Source organism: Myxocyprinus asiaticus, chromosome 10 (genome assembly GCF_019703515.2).
Source record: "Myxocyprinus asiaticus isolate MX2 ecotype Aquarium Trade chromosome 10, UBuf_Myxa_2, whole genome shotgun sequence".
Classification (NCBI taxonomy): domain Eukaryota; kingdom Metazoa; phylum Chordata; class Actinopteri; order Cypriniformes; family Catostomidae; genus Myxocyprinus; species Myxocyprinus asiaticus.
Genome location: NC_059353.1, coordinates 29889811 through 29912531, shown reverse-complemented (window position 1 = coordinate 29912531; position 22721 = coordinate 29889811). Strand labels below are relative to the sequence as shown.

The window sequence follows — 22721 nt, the reverse complement described above, 5'->3', positions numbered from 1 at the left end:
TTTTTTAGTTTCTTTCCAGTTATATCAAATTCACCCAATCCAGAAAGCAGCGGCCAACAAGCTCAGGACAGTCAGTGTAATTCTCCAGTTCTTTGAGGAATATCCTGAAAGAGAGGACAAACGAGTGAGCTAGAAACATCTTACTACCTAAAAATACTAGCTAGCTATTTGTGTGTGGCCTAGTCTCAGCTTCAGACGGCATGCCTACGGAGAGCCCACAGTCCATGCTCTATGTCTGATGCACAGAGCACACAAATCCAAGTAGGTATAACTGCATGCCGGAGTACTCCAAATGGGTTTGGAATCTCCAAAAGAGGGCGGGTTACTCCAGAAGGGGCAGGATTACTCCAAAAGGGGATTGAGGCAACTCACAAGGGAGCGTCACTTCCACTTATTAGGGTTAGAGAATGGGTTAGGTTAGGGGCTCCTTATATCTTTGCTGGCGGTTTGGAGCTCCTGTCCATTTTTGGGGCTCTGCCTGCAGCTATATACTTTTCCACAAAACTGGAAAACGCTTTCTCGATCATCTCAGCGCAAATCTGACTGACTGGTTTGATGGAACTTTCGCGAGTAGACGCACACAGGATGTTTTATCAGTTCGCCTTGATACAATGAGCACTTTTGAGAATGAAATAATCACAGAATTTGTCCAAGTTTGCCAGGTTAGTGACGTCAGATCTTTTATAGATATTCACAAGTTTCATTTAAGGCATGTAGCAGAAAGTAAAGCAGATATCCACAAGCAGAGCTGCATTTTCTGCTTTATTTATTTAGTAATGTCTGTAAAATACTCTGTGATGAGGTTTTCTGTGCTGTGCTTAGACTCTCTATACATTTTCTGCATCTCCCATGTGTTTTCTGTGCTATCGCTTGTGGAGACTCGCACACTATTATATAAATTATTTATTTCCCCATGTCTGTCTTGTATTATGGTATGATACATCTCCGATAACACTGCCCCTAAACACCCGTAATGACAAAACCGACTATGATTGGTCGATTTACATGTCAGTTAGATGGCTTTTCCTGTCTAAATGGGCGATTCTTGGCCAGTTGAAGCTGCTATAGATCCCAGACTTTTGCCGTTGTCATAGGTCTGGTTACGTGAGACTATGTGTGGCCTAAGTAAAATTATTAGCCCTTTTAAAGGGGCCACATTTTATACTTTTGTAGCATTTTGTTGTTGTTGTTTTCAGTAGTCAATTTTCCTGCACCAAAAACAGTTGTCATTTACAGTAGTTTTACGTGACCATTTTCTACCACGAAGCTCACATTAACATTAAATTCTCTTAAGTCTTGCCCGTCATTGCTGATTCTCCACTCCACATGGCACTCACCTTTGGTGGAAATTATAAATCTCCAGCATATTCCCAAATAACACATCCTTCTTGTTCTGCAGGGCTGCTGGGATGAGAGGAGCCATGGAGGGGTTGTCCATTTCTGCAGCATATCCCTGTAGCACACATGACAAATTTAATGGAGGCATACTGTATTGTGGAAATTATATGATAAATTATAATGACAAAAAAATATATGTTTTAACATTTTATATATATATATATATATATATATATATATATATATATATATATATATGAAAAAATATATATTTCTGGAAAACTGACTAAAAATATTAAATATTAAAAGATTTTTTTCAGTCAAATGCTCTCTTGAGTGAAACCATCCCTCCCCATAATACCACCTGCAACCAGCTAGCAAGTTGCAAATCATTGTTCATGGCTGTGAAGTAAGATTCACCCACCTGTAAAACACACATAAGCTCTTCCACATATGCTCTCTCTGTTTCCACTAACTCATTCATTACATGTCTGTGAACAAATACAAACACGCACAATAATGTTAGTTTAAGGACTATACTATAGGTGGTGTTGATGAGCCAGGAAGGCACATACGTTACCCTCTTTTCCCTATGAACTTTGACCCTGAACTGACCTGCGGAGTACAGCCAGGTTCTCCTCCTCTTCGGATACTGAGGCACTGTGACTACTCCTGTCAATCTGATCAGAGCTTACCTATACAGAGATGATCAAAACTGAGCAACAGTCTGGAGGCTTAGCTTACAAAGATTCACTTCAAGAGAGAGAGGTATACCGTTTATCATTTGCTTATGCAGGAAGGGTAGCTTAGAATAAGAGTATTGTGAGTATGCAAAGATGAATCATACTTGTTTACAGGACACTCTTCTGTCCAGAGAGCCCTCACTGGTAAAGCTGTTATCATGATCTCTGTGAGCTGAGAGAGCGACAGGGAGAAATAAATAAACCCTTTTAAAAAGTGGAAAAAGAAACAAATTGTATTTTTATAGTATGGACATACAGACACACAGATGGACAGAGAAAGACAGATAAATGCTAATAAATGAGGGAAGAGAGACCTGGAGATGAGAGTGACTCTGGTCGGGGGGCAACAGGTTGGACTGGGCGTGTTTGCTTGGCTGCTAATTTCTTCAGGCTAACCCTCCTCCTTTCAAACATCTCCTCTAGTGACGCTTTCTTCTCAAACACACGCTTCACCTGCTCCTGTAATACACACATAGATTTCAGTAGAACTTTATTTAAGAGTTGGCTGACAAATCTCTTTATATCGCTAGCAATAAAAATGTATTTTATTAAGAAAGGGATAATGCAAAGTCAGTCGTCATTATTACAAAATACGACCCCGACATGGTCACTCTGAAGGAGTATTTTGTGATCAAGAGATGTGAAACTAGCACAGATATAAAGGAAATTGTCTGCTTGAGATGATGGTCAATTATACAGTTTAGCGGTCATTATATAAAAATGCTTGACCACAGAATGCCGTGATTGACCAATCAGAAGCAAGTATTCCAGAGAGCCATGTAATAATCAGATACAAAAATAAAAAAAAAAAGATTCTCCATGATTCAAGATTTGAAAGATTTCTTTATATTATTTTCAGTCTGACTTAATTTACAAAATTAATAAATAATCTATAATTGGTTAGAGATTGGGGCAACAAAGTCCCTTATTTCCATTTCATTTTGTGCTTTTTTGACTAAGACGTTAAATTAAATAGGAGGTGAATTGAAGGAACTGTCATATATTGAAACAGCCTGACCTTGAGCTCATTGTTTAGAACACACTCATATTCCAGCCAAACTGTGCTGATGTCCCATTGCTGTTTCTCATTGGCTGTCTCCAGGTAACACTCCAGTTCTGACAGTGCTGATTCCGCCCCCTCCTGTGACTGACACTTATCAAGAGGCTGTGACGCGAGCATGTAAATCCCATCATCACACCATTTACACACCTGAGAGAGCAAGAGAAAGACTGATAACGTGGCGGGTCCAGAGTTGATTGTATATAAGTTGTTGAGACTCTTATATAGCACTTTTTCAGTGCTCAAAGTGCTTTACAAAACATAAATATAAAGGTACATCTAAACAAAACATCAAAAATAAATGATCTCCATTCTTTAAAAATCAGTGACTCTGTGTGTCAATGTGCCCTTGATCAAGACATGTAAGCTCAGGTTTCTACAGGGGAAATGTTGCATGCATGAGTTACCATGTCCAATCTTCTATGTAGCTCCATAGCTTGTTTCAGCATGGTGCTCTTGTCTTTGAGCCCTTGGGCGAGTTTCTCTCCATTTTTCTGAAGTGCACTGCAATTTATTGCAACACTGTCATCAACATTTTGAAAGCTGTCAATCAAACCTTGTCCCTCAGCAACCAGGGACCTTACTCTGTCTAACACATCCTGCAGAGAGAATAATAAGAGGTATTATTTACAAGGGTTATTGAAAGTTTTCAAACCAATAGGATTGATACATGCATACATATGTGTGTTTGTGTAGATGCTGTTTGTGACTGAGTAAAATACACCAGGATTATGCAGTGGGTGGAGACTCACAAAGGCCTTCTCTTCATGATTGGTCAGCTCTTCAAGGAGGTGTTCTGTTTGGGAAGAGCTTATTCCAACATCTAAGAAAGCATTTAGTGTGTCTGTTGCATGTTCCAAATCTGTTTGCACCTACAAGAATATAGCAAAAGAAAACAGTTTACAAATATTGTTAGTAAATCCTAATGCTCTGCAACAGGGTGAAGCTCATGAAACCTGTCAAGAACATGTCTGGGTACAATTCACCTTTTTTGTAACATTATTTTAATACAAATATTATTCAGCACTATGTGAGTTCTAAACACTTGTTGGAGTAGGACGGAACCTTTGTTATGTGTCCGGGACATTACACTGATGTGCACACCACATACAAACACACGCACAGCCATTCCGTACCAGTGATCATGTGATGGGGAAAGGACCTCTTAACGCATATTGTTGTACAAAACAAACCCAGATGGGACTTGTGACTTCATGTCTTAACTATCACTAAAACACCAGTTCGGATGAAGTATCATTACATGGGCAGTGCCAGCGCTAAAAGCAAAAAAAGTTATCGGCAGCACTTTTCATGTGGACTTCAAAGTAGTGCTTGATGATGGCGTTGATGCAAATCATGAATGCTGCTTCATGATTACTATAGCAAAGTTGACAGCCACAGACTGCCAGCCGATTAATATTGCAGAGGATGAGATTTTAAGAGATTTAATGCACATTGCAATCAATACGCAACCTATGGGGACTAGCTCTTTTCATTTGTTAACCTCCCACATAGACTTTGGAAAATGTTTAATGTTACTTGAATTGGTGCTATTTTAGTGCATTTCTATATATGTATACTGTAGAAGTCTTTGTTTGGAAATGTTAATAAAGCATTATTGTTACATATTGTTTTGTTTTCTTTCCTAAGAATTAAATAAATGCATTTTGACAGGAAAATAAGTATATATAGAGTCAAATTTCAGCACTTTCAAAATCTACGAAAATCTACGATTAACTATGAAAAATTAAACAATTAATCGTAATGAAAAAAATTAATCAACTGACAGCACTAGTATTTATACATTATGGAAGTATTTGTTGTACTGCCTTTAAATATAATGCTGATGTTAAAAATAAATGTCACAATTAAAAAAAATGTTGATGGTACTAAAATGGTTTTTATTTTCTAAATGAAATTAATTTATAAATAAATGTTTTTTTTTTGTTTGTTTTTTTTTTTTTTGGGAGAAATGTGACCTGGCCAGGTTCTTGACAAAAGTTTGTGAGATTTACCCAATAAAAAGATGATAATGAGAAACAAAATAAGAGTATTTTTAAGGCAAGACCTGTTGAAAGTTGTAGGCAAACTGGCAGAGTTTCAAACACAACTCCAGCTTATTTCGATGCTGGAGCCAGAAGTCATCAAATGCTGTAGAGCTATCATTCAACTGGGATAATAGCCTGCAAGATGACAGAGAATTTTTTTTATAAAATCTACATTTATAGTTGATGCTGTACAACAACAATATATTAAGGTATTAATAAAATGTCTCTTGAACAAGCCTCAGAGCACATCTTAATTGATTTTACAATAAATAATATTGAAAAAGTTCCAGACTCGCCTGTGCACTGTAGCAAGGTTCTCCAGCTGATCAGGATTCAGACTGCTGTCTGGGTCCCTGCGCACTGGTTCTCTAATGTTCTCCAGAAGTTTGCGTCCTTGGCTGAGAGCACCTGCCATCTCTTCCTAAAGACAAAACAATGAGCAAGGAAGGAGAGAATAGTGTTATTACCAAACAGGGTTGGGAGGGTTACTTTTAAAATGTATTCCACTACAGATTACAGAATACCTGCTGAAAAATGTAATTTGTAACGTATTTCTCAAGGCCAGTAATGTAACCTAAATACTTTGGATTACTTCTTCAGCACTGGCAGATTTGTTTTACTTGTTTTGACTATGAATAAGTTAATAACAAGTACAAAAAAAATCTGCCAGTACAGTAAGACACATTAAAAAAACATTATCTGAAAAAAGCCTAAATATTTTATGCAGTGTTGCTTCTAAATCAAGATAAAGCAAATTTATCTTGTTTTAAGGATTTTCAGATATTTTTTTTTTTTACAAAGAAAACAATACAAAAATTCTCATCAAGAAAAAGATTTTTGCAGTACATCATTGCCTTGCAATCAAATATCTTACTAGAGAGAAAAAAATATGACCTAATGTGGATTTTCTGAATATACAAATAAATAATTTTGCCTGGTAACAGGTGCATGTAAAAAGGCTAGAAATAGCATTTTAGCATAGCATAAAGCTAAATGTTCACATAGCAGTTTACATAAGGTTAACTATTTCTGCTGCTCCAAACTTGCTTCAAAACCCCACAGTGTACACAAACACATCTTCTTCTGATCGCATTATTTATATAGATAAATGTTTTCCAACTGAATAGACTAAATACTACATGAAACAAATAACGATAAAATGCAAAGTAATCTCTTCAGTAATCAAAATACTTTTTGAATGTAATTGTATTCTGATTCCCAATGACTTAAATTGTAACTGTAGTGGAATATAGTTACTAATATTTTGTATTTTAAATATGTAATCCTGTTACATGTATTCCGTTACTCCCCAACACTGTTACCAAAATTATAAACACGTAGGAATTCCTACTGAGTTACTGGCACATACTGAATGCTTGAGAAGTGTTTTTGATAAATACTTTCAAACTGTCTTTCTTGCTGGCGTGTGCATTCAGCAGATTGCTGGCTGTTAGAAGGTTGTTAGGAAGTTCCGTTTCTGCCAGTTCCCTGCCAAACACTTGTAGTCTCTGAGCCATTCTCTTCACTGATGCAGCAAAGTTTTCGAGATCCTACAGGCACAAAGAGATCATAAAATGCACATACTGTATGATACATTTCACTATTATAACTTGTTTTGTGTACAGAATTTTGGAGAATTAAACTTAACTTTAAATGTAACTGAATTTATAACAAATTATCAAACCAAGTTGCATTTATATGAAAGAAATATAGCACAAATACACTTCTAAAGCAAAAAAATACACAAATCGGACACCTTCTGTTTGTGGAACATGTCTGTGCTTAATGGTTAAACCTGAAGGGACAAGACTTCAAACATCTACTAAAATTCACCTTGACACTAGTTAGTTAACAGCCATTGACCAGGAAAATAAAAAATGGCACTGCATGTCAAAAAGGTTGCCAACCCCTCGTCTAGCATTATTTGTTTGTGGATTCGGGTGCCACTTGTTTTGATATTGCTGTCTATGCCATGAAATTCATACATTTTTAAGTGTAATTTAAATGTCCATAAGCATTTTGGTGGCCATTGTAAGTAGTAAGGTTTTTACTAAATGGTTATTGTATAGCAGTGTCTTTAGGGTGTTTTGACAGTGAGTTTGTTCTTACGGTGCGATGAGAGATCCAGGTCTTGTGGCAATAGTACTGAGAGCCATCCAGTTCTTGTGTCAGTTGACTCCGCTCAATATAAGAGTGCAGATCAGTCACTGAGCTTAGCATAATAACCTTCAATTCAAACACACAGGTTTTATGATTTACAACAACATGACATTCACACACAGGTGTGCAAACATACATATAAATATTAAGTTTATATAGTAGTTGTGTATACACTCACTAAACCTGGGTTCTGCAGGTTTTATGAAGCTAAATTTAAGACTTTAAGACCAACTAAAGAAAATTTAAGGAATCAATTGAAGGGAACACAATATGTCAATATGTTCTCTAAATGTAAATGTTTAGGGAGCAAGTTTAAAAATGCAGCTTTCAATAAATCTCCCAACCACCAGAATGTGGAAATAACTTTTACCTTCTGATGAGACCCATTGTATCTAGAGGTCGACCGATATATCGGTTTTGCTGATTAATCGGCACAGATAACAGATTTCTGGAACTATCGGTTATCAGCAAAAATCCACACCGATAGTTTTCCCCATTGCGTCCGGTGCTGGAGCGGCTGGGAAGGGTCCGCTGATGTTATACAGTATGAAACGGCCTCTAGAGGCGAAATAACAATTATCACTTCACTGATGCCTTGTGGTGTTTGTTTTGACACGTAAGACTACACTCTGCATGGAGTGGAACACTTCAGATGCGGATTTAAAACATCAACAATGAAAAGGTATGTACACAGTACACTACAGTACACATTGTCATATCATTATAAAGTCATTAATATGTTGACTAGATGCTGAATTAGTAGAAAACAACAGTATGTTTGCCGACAAGGCTGAGAGGACGCTAACATTAAAGCTAACCTCAAGCGGTTAGAACAATGTGACAAAAATACATGCAAGTCCTACCTAAATGTTTAAGTGTCACGATTGTTACCATCTATTACCATCTATATGCATTAGTTTATACCCAGCTGGTCACATTTATGCATTCTTTAGCCAGCTAAGTTGCATATTTACAGCTAGAGATGTGAGAAAGCAAATTAATATCTTCATGCAGCCGAGAGAAACGTATAAACAAATCAGAAACGCATCTGATTTCAGTAAACAATTGTATCCTCTCTGTAATACGATGACTTCAGATCGATCACATTCTTGCACTAAAAAAGGCAAGACACAGTGCAACAAATACAATTTAACAGAAAGCAGGTGTCTCAATATGCTTTTAAAGTTTTTTTAATTAGACACATCATCTAAAAACAGCGCTCCTGCACGAGACACTGAATAAACAAAAACAAAGGGAAACAAAGACGTTCATCTAGCGCGTGTTTACATAGAAAAACAAATGGATGGTTGCAAAAGCGTTTGGTGTGAACAGCCCCTTAGAGTTGGTGGGGGTCTTTGGCCATTGCATCTTGCTCTCTTATAAACATTTCGCAGATTAAACAATGAAATGTTTAAATGCTTTGTCAGGAAAGATGTTCAACTTGGAAATATGTGTCTCGAGATTCTTGCGTTCAGTTCCAGTCTGTTGTGTTCCATCTGTTTGAACAGCCCCTGTCCTGAGCTCATAGTCTGAGCCGCTTCACCACCGAGTTCAGCCGAATACCACTGCTATCTGTGAATATTGCTACTCTACATACAACTGTACTGAATAAAAATCAATGTGGTATTTCGCTGTTATTATGAAGCTTGAGTCTAGAGTAGTAGGAAGGAGTGAAAGTGTAACACCATGTGAACTGTCTATTGAAGCGTTTCCCCCCCCTCATTTTACTTTTGACTTAACATTTGAGAATATGGACTGACTAAAACTTATTTATTTATTTTAAGCACATTAGTTGAAAATGAAATGCTCTTTTTTAACAGCCAGGACAGGAATGTTCTATGCAATAATATAACGGTGTTGAATGGTTTATGTATTTATTGCGCCCTCTTGTGGACCAAGGAAACAACGTCAATTTAAAAATCAGCTGACTTTAAAATTTGAAAATTAGTTCATATATATTAATATTTATATATTTATTTCATTAAAAAAGTACAATACATTTTCATGGTTCAGTCAGTACTGTTTATTTTTGTAATAAAGTTCAGCACTATTTTACTTTGAGTGTTATTTTTTCATTCAGTATCAATTTTAAAAACTATAGGTTGATTAATCGGTTATCGGCTGGTACTGCCCAACTAAATTATCGGTATTGTAAAATCCACTATTAGTCGACCTCTGACTGTATCAGCTATATTCCTCTACACACTGCTCTATAACCTTCTGACAAATGAAGCAGCACATACTGTCACATATTATGTATACTGTTCAATGAATATTTAGCGATATTTAGCAGGTACACATTTTAACACAAAATTCACAACACTGTAACCAAAAATTCAAAATACAACCCCCACATCTCAACATGTAAGTGCTTGTACTACGTACAAAGTGCAGTGTAACTGTCTGAATGTGACATTGTCTGATTTACCTCCGTGTTCGTGGGGACATTAACAGTGACTCTCTTACATATTAACGTGTTACGCCGGTTTCACATATCCTCCATGAGTGGGGTGTGAGCGCCGATTCATTTCGGCGCTGATATTAACAGATTACACCCTTTACATTGCAAGTGTGAGTCATAAGGTGAAGCGTCCCAGAAGCGGCAGTGAGCGGATAGTTTCGGCACCGAGCCTATTTTTGCCACACGGCTCACGCTGAACTCTGGGTGCAACAGAAAACTAAAATAATCAGGAGATTTTAGAAAAGAAGCAAAAACAAATAAACAAACAATATTTAAACCGAACCAACTATACACTACAATTTATAGTCTGCATCTTGACCAACCTTTTTGGAAATTTCAGTCCTTCCCCATCCAAGTAGGTAGGAGCTATATTTTTATGTCACTTGTTTACAAAGAAAACAGCTGCCCAGCCTGCCCGAGAGCGTTCCAAAGATGACCGCAGAGTGGACTGACTTGCCATGAAAGAGACTTTGATATATTAACCAATCACGACCAAGTATGCTGATAAACATGTGCACGTGACTGCCCGCCGTTGCCGTAGGAACCTAGAAAAGAGATGTGGCCAATGAAAGCCCAAACGCACCAGGACACACCTCTTAAAAATGGGACGTCTAGTCACCCTACTTAAAAGCAATGAGAAAACAATACCTCATAACATTTAATGCCATGACCTTATGAATTTAAGACTTGTTGTTCCGATTTTAGACCTTTTGAAGGCCTTAATTTGCGGAAGGGTGAATTAAGACTTTTAAAGACCTTTTTAAGACCCGCGGAAACCCTGCTAAACACTTTTTTAGGAACATTATGGTCCTAATCAAGTGCTCGACGTGGTCTTCCGTTGTTGTTGCCTATTCACCTCAAGGTTCAACGTGTTGTGCATTCTGAGATGCTATTCTTCTCACCACAGTTGTACAGAGTGGTTATCTGAGTTACCGTAGCCTTTCTGTCAGCTCAAACCAGTCTGGCCATTCTCCGTTGATATCTCTCATCAACAAGGTGTTTCCGTCTGCAGAACTGCCGCTAACTGGATGTTTTTTGCTTTTGGCGCCATTCTGAGTAAACTATAGAGACTGTTGTGCGTGAAAATCCCAGGAGGTCAACAGTTACAGAAATACTCAAACCAGCCCGTCTGGCACCAACAATCATGCCATGGTCGAAATCACTGAGATCACATTTTTTCCCCATTCTGATGGTTGATGTGAATGAACATTAACTGAAGCTCCTGACCCGTATCTGCATGATTTTATGCTTTGCTGCCACATGATTGGCTAATTAGATAACTGCATGAATAAGTAGGTGTACAGGTGTTCCTAATAAAGTGCTCAGTGAGTGTATAGTATACACAACAACACACGTTCAGGCTACTTACCGGTACTTTAAAGTCGTCTCTGTGGAGTTTGAAGAACACATCAGACAGCATTCGCTGCAGGATGGCACTGGGACTCAGCACCAGAACAAACCGAAGATTACCAGGAAACCAGCCCTACATACATACATGCAAACACACAATCAAGAATCTGTACACAAGCACACACATATGTAAGAATGAACAGGCAAAGAAAATTAAAAGTAATATATTAACACATTAAAAGACAATCTATTTAAAAAGAACAATGACAACAAATTTGACCTTGAATCAAACAATGAACATGTCAATATTTCAAGCATCTAGATGTTTGTGAAATATAACAACAGCAATGAGACTATGAAGGAAGACTGTGACAGTATTTTCATTGATAAGCGGTGATTCACAGGAATATAGAAATGCAGTTGGACTTACTGAGATACGCAGTAATGTTCTCTTTAAACAAGTCCATCGATCCTGGCGCCTGTCAATCACTACGATAAAGCCCACACCTGCTGTGCTCAGACTAGTGAAGACACATGCACATGCGTTAATGCTGTCAGCATGTATGATAATCAAAGTGCCATGAAAACAGCAAGTATGTGTGTTTACCTGGGAACACTTGTCAGGTAGGTGAGAACATTACGAAACTCTTGATCTCCAATTTCACAAAATGAAGGAAATTCTGGGAAGATAATGATAGGGCTTCCATCCTGTCCTCTTCCCCCTAAAGAGCGATTAAAATCAGAGAATCTAAGAAAAAAACCTGTTCCTGTGATCTGTTCTGTGTACAAACAGCAAGAGGCAATTAACACCAGAGGGCCGTGCAAACTAGAACAGGTGCTCCGTTGTCACTAAAGGTTTCTTATGTGTTGGCTTAAAACTTGCTCCCACCATCTCTATGCTGCGTCAGTCTTCTTGTTGTGTGCTATTGCTACTGAACAGTTGTTAGAGAGCGCTGCGAGAGCCAAATACCAACACAATCCCAGATCGCCTTTTTGGTGTTTTTACCGTCAGTGTTGAGGCTAATGTTTCTATTATATTCTGGTCTCTCATTCAATGGACAGTAAGTGTATGGGATTTTTTTCACTCATTTTATTGTACGGCAGGTTACAATCATAGTATTAGCACAACTATCCTCAACAAGCTGTACAATTTGAGGCACCATTCGTATTCATGGCACAATTGGTGCGGGACAAGTTACACGGCATAGTTTAATACTTAAAGGGATAGTTCACCCAAAAATGAAAATTCAGTCATTGTTTACTCACACGTGTTGTTGTTACCCCATATGATTTTTTTTATTTTTCATAATACAAAGGGAGAAATTGTGAAAAAAAAATTGTGCTCCGTGATGTCATGCAATGGCAGTTTATAGTGACTACCTCTTCAAGCTTCAAAGGGACACAAAAGTATATTTTAGAAGTCTACTCAATTATTCCATGAGATTCTTGATTGTTATTTAAGCATACAATAAGGTTTGGTGAGAAACAAACCAGAATCGAATGTATTATTTAGAGAAAATGGTCACTGACCATTGATCTCCTGTGTGCGTTCATGATAGGGCGTGAGAGCATAAGTTCATGAAGCCCCCTCGCGACATTGTGGCGTTCAAGCAAAAACTTGTTTATCTAAAAACAGGTCCGCCACAGCGATAGCGACAACAGAACACAACACAGCTGCACACAAAACAGAGAACAGAACTTACTAAACATGTCTAAATAGTTTGCAGTCGCAGAATTTATGCATTTTTATGCCCAGCCTTATTTTATTTTTTTTTGTACGTTTTTGGACCTGAACCAGTTCACAGTGGAGGGAGTTACGTGCGCGATGCCGACTGCTAGTTAGTACAAAAACTCTGATTACCATAAAAAATATACCTTTTACTGTGTGTCATTTGCCGTCAGCTTAGGGCATGGTGTGACTGTGGCCATTCAAATAAATGAATCACTTGAATGCCCCAATGTCGCGAGGGGGCTGCGTGAACTCTTGCTCTCGTGCCCTATTATGAACACGGACAGAAGATCAACGGTCAGTGAACATTTTCATGAAATAATACATAAAATTTCAGTTTGTTTCTCACCAAACCTTATCGTAAGCTTTCATAACAATCATGAGTCCCATGGAATAATTTATTAGACTTCTGAATTATACTTTTGCATTCTTTTGGTCACCATAAACTGCCATTACATGACATCACTGAGCAAAAAATTTTTCCACAATTTCTACCTTTGTGTTAAGAAAAAGAAAGAAAGTCATATGGGGTAATAACAACACAGGGGTGAGTAAACAATGACTGAATTTTCATTTTTGGGTGGACTAATCCTTTAAGGTTAGTGGTTCTGAAAAGCAATAGCCTTATCAAGCACCACTAATAAATGTCGAGATGACATTAGTGTTGTCAGCATTCCCCCAGGAAAGAAACCATGATCGTAACAATGTATAAAGCGAGACTCAGTCACTTAATTCCCCTCTATTTGCTCCTTTTCTAAATTGGGAGGGGGATATGTGGTGACGTTGCATTGGTAAGACAGAGGATGATGGAATGGAATGAGAGAGAGAAACAAAGAAAGCCACTGGGTAAAGATCCCCATGTGATAAAAATATTAATTTGGCAAGTCATGCCTTCTTGTCTCCATGACAACAGGACAGGGATTGTGCAATCTTTGTTTACTCTGGTTCAGTCTAACGGTAACAAACCTGTCAGAAAGAACCACATGCTTTCAGATGAAACCCTCAATGCTGCAATGTGTATGTTTGTTCTAACATTCCTTCATGTAACAAAATGCCCTTTCCCCCCACCAATGCCTTTTTTTATTATTATTCTTCTCCCATCCTTGACATATAGCAGGAAATTACGGAAGGAGAGTTTTGACTAACAAATCTACACACAGAGTCGTGCGTACTTGCACATGTGTACTAGTGTTTATAATCTGCTACAAATTCAAATAGGTACATTAATGATTTGAGCTTTGGTGTTGTGCTTTTATTAAAGAAATCTGGTAACACTTTGCAATAAGGTTCCATTCAACATTAGTTAATGAACAAACAATAAACAATAGACTTTTAACAGCATTTATTAATCTTTGTTAATAAAATTAAACTGTTTATTGTTAATTCATAGTGCATTAACTAATGTAAACTAAAACAACTTTTAATTTAAAAAATGTATTAGTATCTGCTGAAACTAACATTAACCAAAATTAGTAAATGCTGTTGAAGTATTGTTCAGTTATTTCATGTTAAGTAATGTTGTTAACTAATGTTAATAAATGGAACCTAACTGTAAAGGGTTAAGAACTTTTATAACACAATATATTTTTTTGATTACCCAGAGATGAAGAAACGTGAAGTCACCTACACGTATCACCTAACAGAATATATTAAATGTTTGTGTATGTGTGTGTGTGTTCATGTGTAAATTTATACAAAATTTCCTTGGGAAAATGTCAACACAAAAATATAAATACACACAACAGAAACAACTGTTGACACAGTAAGAATATATAACTATAAAAATAATGTGGACAGCATAGCCCATGTACTTTTGTTTTGGATGAATTAGATGAGAAATGTTTGAGTTCATACTGAAGTCTCTGACTTTTGATTGCAGACTTTGGTATCTTGGCAAATCTGAGCACAAATCTCTTCTGAAACTCTAGAGACATGTGTGAAATTACTGCCATCTTTTCTCAGGAGACATTTTCAAGAAGCAGGAGGCATAAGCAAACTCTCCATTTGCTCTCCATTTAATCTCACTGCTGTCGGTTGGGATGTTAGAGGAATAGTTCACCCAATATGAAAATTCTCTCATCATTTACTCACCCTCATGCCATCCCAGATGTGTAAAACTTTCTTTCTTCTGCTGAACACAAACAAACAATGATTTTTAGAATAATATCTCAGCTCTGTAGGTCCATTTAATGCGACTAAATGGTGACCAAAAAAGCACATTAAGGCAGCATAAAAGTTGTCCATATGACTCCAGTGTTTTAATCCATCTTCTGAAGCGATCCAATCGGTTTTGGGTGAGAAGAAACATTTTTTACTATAAATCTTGACATCAGCAGTCTCCATGGCGATCATGATTTCAAGCTTGATTACATTTTCTAGCCCCAAACACTAGGAGGTGTAATCGAGCATGAAATCATGATGGTGCCTAGAGACTGAAATGGCAAGATGCACAGTGAAAAAGGTGCTATATTTTGCTCTGTTCTCACCCAAAATCGATAAGATCACTAAAGAAGTCATAAATTAAACCAATGGAGTCATGTGAATTACTTTTATGCTGCCTTTGTGTTTTTTCAAGATTCAAAGTTCTGGTCACCATTCACTTGCACTGTATGGACCAACAGAGCTGAGATATTCTTCTAAAAATCTTTGTTTGTACTCAGCAGAAGAAAGAAAGTCATACACATCTGGAATGGCATGAGGGTGAGTAAATAATGAGAGTATTTTCATTTTTGGATGAACTATACCTTTAAAGAGATCTCATTTGTGATTTTTCTTTTCCATGGATCCTTACAAAAACAATTATGTTGCTCCCTGGATAATATCTAAATTTCAAGAGCCAGATAACAGAGCAGATAAACAGGAAACAGGAAGCTTCCACGCTCAGAACGATCCAGTGCTGGTTGGACCAATCAGACACTATGCTACTCATCACGTGAACTGGGAGATGTTCCGGTCTGCCTATGCAGATACCGTGACATGTTTCATCAGGTTTACTATCAAAACTGGGAACTACTTAAATTCGAAGTTGCTAAATATTTAAGAAAATTTGGAAGTTCATTGTCAAAAGCTAGAAGACTTAAAGAGACCATAGTTCCTAAAATAACTGCATTTGCTCTAAGACCTCTCCCAAATCTTTCAGACAGTGAAAAACTTGAACTGAATACACTTCAAAACCACTTAGATGATGTTTATAAAAGGAAAGCAGAATGGGCCTTTGTTAGATCTAGACAGAGATGGTTAGAGAGTGGTGAACAAAACTCTGAATAATTTTTCCAATTAGAACGATTCCATGGAAAAACAAATATCAAATCACTTTTATTGTCACACAACCATATTCACAAGTGCAATAGTGTGTGAAATTCTTGGGTGCAGTTCCGAGCAACATAGTACTCGTGACAGTGATGAGACATATACCAATTTACAATAAACATCAGATTTACACAACACAATTTAAAATCTAATATACACATAATTACACACAACACAATATACAAATAATAACATACAAATGTACAGTATACAATACACACAATATAGAATACACATTATACAATAAAAAATAGTATATATAGTATATATAAAATATACAGTAGGTTGTATTGTACTGTATTGACATTCAGGCTGTCAGTTGATAGTAAGTTGCCAGTGTGTTGTTAAGAGAGAATATAATTTATGACAGTCCGGTGTGAGATAATAAGATTAATAAAGTGCAGTGCTGATGTATTTTGATCGTGAGAGATCAAGAGTTCAAAAGTCTGATTGCTTGGGGGAAGAAGCTGTCATGTAGTCGGCTGGTGGGGGTCCTGATGCTGCGATACCGCCTTCCTGATGGTAGCAGTGAGAACAGCCCATGGCTCGGGTGACTGGAGTCTCAGATGATCCTGCGAGCTTTTTTCACACACCGCTGGTATATATGTCCTGGAGGGAGGGAAGCTCACCTCCGATGATGTGTCTGGCAGTTCACACCACCCTTTGCAGGGCTTTGCGGTTGTGGGCGGTGCTATTGCCGTACCAGTCGGCGATGCAGCCAGTCAGGATGCTCTCTACAGTGCTGGTGTAGAACCGAGTGAGGATGTGGCGGTTCATTCCAACGCTGATGAGCCTTCTTCACAACGGCCTCAGTGTGGACCGACCATGTGAGTTCCTCAGTGATGTGGACACCCAGGAACTTGAAGCTGCTGACTCTCTCCACTGGTGCTCCATTGATGGTGATGGGACTGTGTTCTCTGTCTTTTCTTCTGAAGTCCACCACAAGCTGCTTTGTCTTACTGACGTTGAGGGAGAGGTTGTGCTCCTGACACCAGTGTGTCAGAGTGTGCACCTCCTCTCTGTAGGCTGTTTCATCATTGTCAGTGATCAGACCTACCACCGTCGTGTCATCAGCAAACTTAATGATGGCATTGGAGCTATGTGTTGCCACACAGTCATGTGTGTACAAGGAATACAGTAGTGGGCTGAGAACACAGCCCTGTGGGGCTCCAGTGTTGAGGATCAGTGATGAGGAGATGTTGCTGCCTATTCTAACCACCTGGCGTCTGCTTGACAGGAAGTCCAGGATCCAGCTGCACAGCAAGCTGTTTAAGCCCAGAGCCCGGAGTTTCTCATCTAGCTTGGAGGGCACTATGGTGTTGAATGCTGAGCTGTAGTCTACAAACAACATTCTCACATAAGTGTTCTTTTTTTCCAGGTGGGAGAGAGCAGTGTGTATTGTAGATGCAATGGCATCATCAGTGGAGCGGTTGTTGCGGTAAGCAAACTGCAGCGGGTCAAGATTGAGTGGCAAGACAGAGCAGATGTAATCTCTGATTAGTCTCTCAAAGCATTTGCTGATGATGGGGGTCAGAGCAACAGGACGCCAGTCATTTAAGCAAGTTATTTTTGATTGTTTTGGAACAGGCACAATGGTGGATGTTTTAAAGCATGTGGGGACTACAGACAAAGAGAGGGAAAGGTTGAAAATGTCCATAAAAACACCAGCCAGCTGGTTCGCGCACGCTCTGAAGACGCGGCCCAGAATGCCGTCTGGGCCCGCGGCTTTGTGGATATTCACCCGTCGGAAGGATCGGGTTACATCCGCTACAGAGACGGAGAGTGAACTGACCTCTGTAGCTTCAGCCGCGAGAGCTCTCTCCGCGAGACGGTGTTATTTCCCTCGAAACGAGCATAAAAAGTATTTAGCTCATCCGGTAGAGAGGCAGCGGTGTTCATGGCGGAGTTTTTATTCCCTTTAAAGTCCGTGATGATGTTAATTCCCTGCCACATGCTTCTAGAGTTGGTGGTGTTAAACTGTCCTTCAATCTTGCTCCTGTACTGGCATTTTGCTGTTTTGATAGTTTTTCGGAGGGCATAACTGGCTTGTTTATGCTCCTCCGCGTTCCCGGAATTAAAAGCGGAGATCCGCACATTAAGTGCCGCGCGAACATCGCTATTGATCCATGGCTTCTGATTCGGATAGATTCGTACAGTTCTGGTCAGAATCACTTCCTCTACGCACGTTCTGATAAAACACATTACGCTATCAGCGTAAAGCTCGATGTTGTCATCAGAGGTGGACCGGAACATCTCCCAGTCCGTGTGATCAAAACAGTCCTGTAGCGTAGAGTCTGATTGGTCTGACCAGCACTGGATCGTTCTGAGGGTGGGTGCTTCCTGTTTCAATTTCTGCCTGTAAGCTGGCAGAAGCAGAATGGAAGAGTGGTCCTATTTACCAAATGGTGGGCGGGGGAGGGATTTGTAGCCATCCCGGAACGGAGAGTAGCAAAGATCCAAAACCCAGTCCCCTCGTGTGTTGAAACTAATGTGCTGATGATATTTTGGTGCGACTGATTTTAAACTGGCTTTATTAAAGTCCCCGGTCACAATGAACGCGGCCTCAGGGTGCGCAGTTTCCTGCTCACTTATAATCCCATACAGTTCCTTGAGTGCCCGGTCTGTATCGGCTTGTGGGGGAATGTACACAGCAGTGATAATGACCGCTGTGAATTCCCTCGGTAGCCAGAATGGTCGACACAGAAACATGAGAAATTCCAGATCAGGAGAACAGAAAGACTTGATGGAATGTACGTTCCTCTGATCACACCAGGATTTGTTGATCATAAAACATACACCACCTCCTCTAGTTTTACCTGAGAGGTCTTTCGCTCTGTCCGCTCGGTGCATGGAGAACCCCGCGGGTTCAATGGCTGAGTCTGGAATCTCCGCAGACATCCAAGTTTCTATAAGGCAGATAATGCAGCAGTCCCTCGTCTCTCGTTGGAAAGAGATCCGCGCTTTCAGCTCGCAGAGCTTGTTATCCAGAGACTGAACATTTGCCAGTAGAATAGTGGGTAGCGGGGGTCGATTTGCGTGGCGTCTTACTCTGATGGGAACGCCGGCTCTGTTTCCCCTTTTCCTCCCGCGTTTCTGCGGCCGTGCTGCCCAGACAAAGGGCTCCGCTTGCATGTTTGTAAACAGCGGGTCGGCATTGAGGAATGTGAAGTCCGGTTTCCGGTGTGAGATTGCTGAACCAATGTCCAAAAGTGTTTGTCTGTCGTAGACAATAAGGCAGACAACATCCAAGACAAAAAACATAAGAACTGTAAACAAAACAAACAAAACATTGCTATGTTGTGTCAGAGCTCGCAATGCAGCAGCCATACTCGGCGCCATCTTGAGTTCCCCGGGAGAGAGGCAGCGGTGTTCACGGTGGAGTTTTTATTCCCTTTAAAGTCCATGATGATGTTAATTCCCGGCCACATGCTTCTAGAGTTGGTGGTGTTTAACTGTCCTTCAATCTTGTTCCTGTACTGACGTTTTGCTGTTCTGATAGTTTTTTGGAGGGCATAACTGGCTTGTTTATGCTCCTCTGCGTTCCCGGAATTAAAAGCGGAGGTCCGCGCATCAAGTGCTGCGCGAACATCGCTATTAATCCAAGGTTTCTGGTCTGGGTATATCCGTAATGTTTTGGTCAGAACAACGTCCTCTACGCTTTTTCTGATGAAACATGTTACGCTATCAGCGTAAAGCTCGATGTCATCATCAGAGGCGGACCGGAACATCTCCCAGTCCGCTTGGTCAAAACAGTCTTGTAGCGTAGAGTCTGATTGGTCCGACCAGCACTGGATCGTTCTGAGGGTGGGTGCTTCCTGTTTCAGTTTCTGGCTGTAAGAGGGCAGAAGCAGAACGGAAGATTGGTCCAATTTGCCAAATGGTGGGCGAGGGAGGGATCTGTAGCCATCCCGGAAGGGAAAGTACCAATGGTCCCCTCGTGTGTTAAAACTGATATGTTGGTGGTATTTTGGTGCAACTGATTTGAGATTGGCTTTGTTAAAGTCCCCGGTCAAAAGTGTACTGCAGATTATTGTTCAACCTTTTACAGCTCTCTTTATGAGTCAAGATTTAGTAAAAATGCCACCTCTGGCTTTTTAGCCTGTGTTTGAAGATCAAAAAAGAACATTGTGATAGTCCTATATGTATGGAGGAAGCTTTACATGCTACTGGAAAACTTAAAGTTAATAAATCCCCTGGTGTAAATGGCATAACTTCAGAATTTTACAAATCTTTTTCAGTAGAACTTGCCCCTTTCCTTTTAAACCTTTTTAAAGAAAATGAGAAACTTCTGCCCACCCTTTCACAAGGACTGATCACTTTAATTCATTTTTAATTCAGAACATTTTTAGACAATTGGCGACCAATCTGCTTGCTAAATAATGACTATAAAGTCTTAACCCTTATATTTGCTAGTAGAATCAAAAAAAACTTTGGACTCCATTACTGATGAGATTCATTCAGGTTTTATGAACAACAGACATATCTCGAATAATATCTGCTTGGTGTTAGATCTTATTGATTAGCCTAATCTATATTTAGATCAAAGTTTTATCCTTTTTTGGGATTTCTATAAAGCCTTCGATACAGATGATCATCAATTTATTTATTCTGCCCTTCAAAAATGTGGCTTCTGTAATTACTTCATTAAAGCTATTAAAACATTATATACAAAGGTAAACTGTTCAATCAGACTGTGAACTGGCACCTCCCCTAGATTTAATCTTAGATGTGGTATCAGACAGGGATTACCTATTTCTCCATATTTATTTTTACTTTGCTCACAATTACTTACAGACTTTATTAAACAGAGTACTCTAAAAGGAGTTGCAGGCAGAGAAATCATCATTAGCCAATTAGTAGAAAACACTCTTTTACTAAAAGATGTGGGTGAAATACCTTTAGCTGTAAATATCGTCCATACACTCTCTAAAGCCTCAGGACTTTGCCTAAATATCAATAAATGTGAATTATTGGCCCTTAAATTTTTTTATCTTTCATCAATTTTTGGTATCCCTGTAAAAGAAGAAGTCATGTATTTGGGTATACACTGGCAGCCAAAAGTTTGGAATAATGTACAGATTTTTCTGTTTTGGAAGGAAATTGGTTGTAGAGCCGAGGAGGGCGGGGTCAAGCTGGAATGATGCACGCCCGGTCCCCAGTCAGCCTGATGAGGCGCGCGAGGGATAAAGGTGGCCGGGGACGACAGTTCGAGAGAGAGAGAATTACAGGCAGCTGTACTGTGTGTGTGTTTATGGTTGTGTGTTTTTGTTTAAGTTGTTCATTAAATTATTATTTAAGTTCTCAAGCCGGTTCGCGCCTCCTCCTTTCATTGAGAAGTGTTACACTGGTGCCGAAACCCGGGAAGGAGGAGGGATTCCCATTGCAGAGTCCTCGACACTGCCGTCCACCCAGGGGAGCGCCGCTGCCATCCGATGGGGGACGGAGTAGCCCGACCATCCGGACGCGGGGAACGGCCGCCATCCGTGAGGCGAGTGGGGACTGGACTCCCCGACCGCCTGGAGCGAGGGAGCCGCTGCCGGGGGCGGACAAGTGCCCTGCCGTCCCCCGGGAACGCGGAAGGGTTGAGAGAAGACCACCGTCCGCGGGGGGAGGAGGGAAGTGACTCCCCGACCGCCTGGAGTGGTAGGGCCGCTGCCAGGGGCGGAGGAGTGTCCCCACGGGACGCCGGGAACGCGGAGGGGTGTTCTGTCCGCTGGGGGTCGGAGGTCTGACTCCGGTCCGCCCGGGGAGGAGCGGCTGCCATCCGCCTGAGAGGGTGGAGGAGTGATCGAGGACCATGCGACGGCGCATCAGAGAACCGGTGAGTTTCTTTTTCTCTCTCTCCTCTCTCTCTCTCGCTCCGTGTTGGCCTTTCCCTCGCCTATTTTGTGTTGTTGTTGTTTTTACCCTCCTGTCTCCTCCCAAGTCGAGGAAGGCAGGGATGACCCACCGGCAGTCGGGGCGCAAGGCACGCCCCCCGGAGAGGAAGGGGGGATGTACATCATGCCGGGGGCTCCCCGGCCTGAGGCAACGCCGGGAGGAATGTAGAGCCGAGGAGGGCGGGGCCGGGCTGGAATGATGCACACCCGGTCCCCAATCAGCCTGATGGGGCACGCAAGGGATAAAGGCGGCCGGGGATGACAGTTCGAGAGAGAGAGAATTACAGGCAGCTGTAATGTGTGTGTGTTTATGGTTGTGTGTTTTTGTTTAAGTTGTTCATTAAATTATTATTTAAGTTCTCAAGCTGGTTCTCGCCGCCTCCTTTCATTGAGAAGTGTTACATTGGTACTTTAATTCACTAAAGTGGCTTTCATCTGATCACTAAGTATAGTCAGGACATTACTGATGTAAAAAACAGCACCGACCGGAGGTCACGTGACGCCATGCAGGAAGCAGACGTGTGAGCAATAAGCTCTACGCACTTTGCTAAATTTGTAACTATTTTTATGTGATAACCTGGTGAAATTCGATACAGTCAGTTACACATTTGCTCTTTGAAGTAAAATATGGCAAAGAAGTCAAA

General features: G+C 40.1%; 1 protein-coding gene across 5 annotated transcripts in view; it reads right to left on the bottom strand.

The window, feature by feature from the left end:
* The window catches only part of LOC127446797 (guanine nucleotide exchange factor DBS-like), an 86556-nt gene that overhangs the window by 34849 nt on the left and 28986 nt on the right, over window positions 1–22721 (bottom strand). For all 5 annotated transcript variants that reach the window (XR_007898249.1, XM_051708012.1, XM_051708013.1 and 2 more), the window contains 16 exons: window positions 11768–11882; window positions 11591–11681; window positions 11180–11293; window positions 7299–7415; window positions 6590–6739; window positions 5486–5610; window positions 5210–5324; window positions 3894–4013; window positions 3549–3740; window positions 3100–3291; window positions 2396–2540; window positions 2186–2253; window positions 1954–2033; window positions 1763–1829; window positions 1338–1453; window positions 35–104 (listed from right to left, as the gene is read on the bottom strand). Coding sequence is in view for 4 of the 5 variants with exons in the window: in XM_051708012.1 (XP_051563972.1) it covers window positions 35–104; window positions 1338–1453; window positions 1763–1829; window positions 1954–2033; window positions 2186–2253; window positions 2396–2540; window positions 3100–3291; window positions 3549–3740; window positions 3894–4013; window positions 5210–5324; window positions 5486–5610; window positions 6590–6739; window positions 7299–7415; window positions 11180–11293; window positions 11591–11681; window positions 11768–11882 (1877 nt within the window). In the remaining variant the exon portion in view is untranslated. The remainder of the gene's footprint in view (window positions 1–34; window positions 105–1337; window positions 1454–1762; window positions 1830–1953; window positions 2034–2185; window positions 2254–2395; window positions 2541–3099; window positions 3292–3548; window positions 3741–3893; window positions 4014–5209; window positions 5325–5485; window positions 5611–6589; window positions 6740–7298; window positions 7416–11179; window positions 11294–11590; window positions 11682–11767; window positions 11883–22721) is intronic.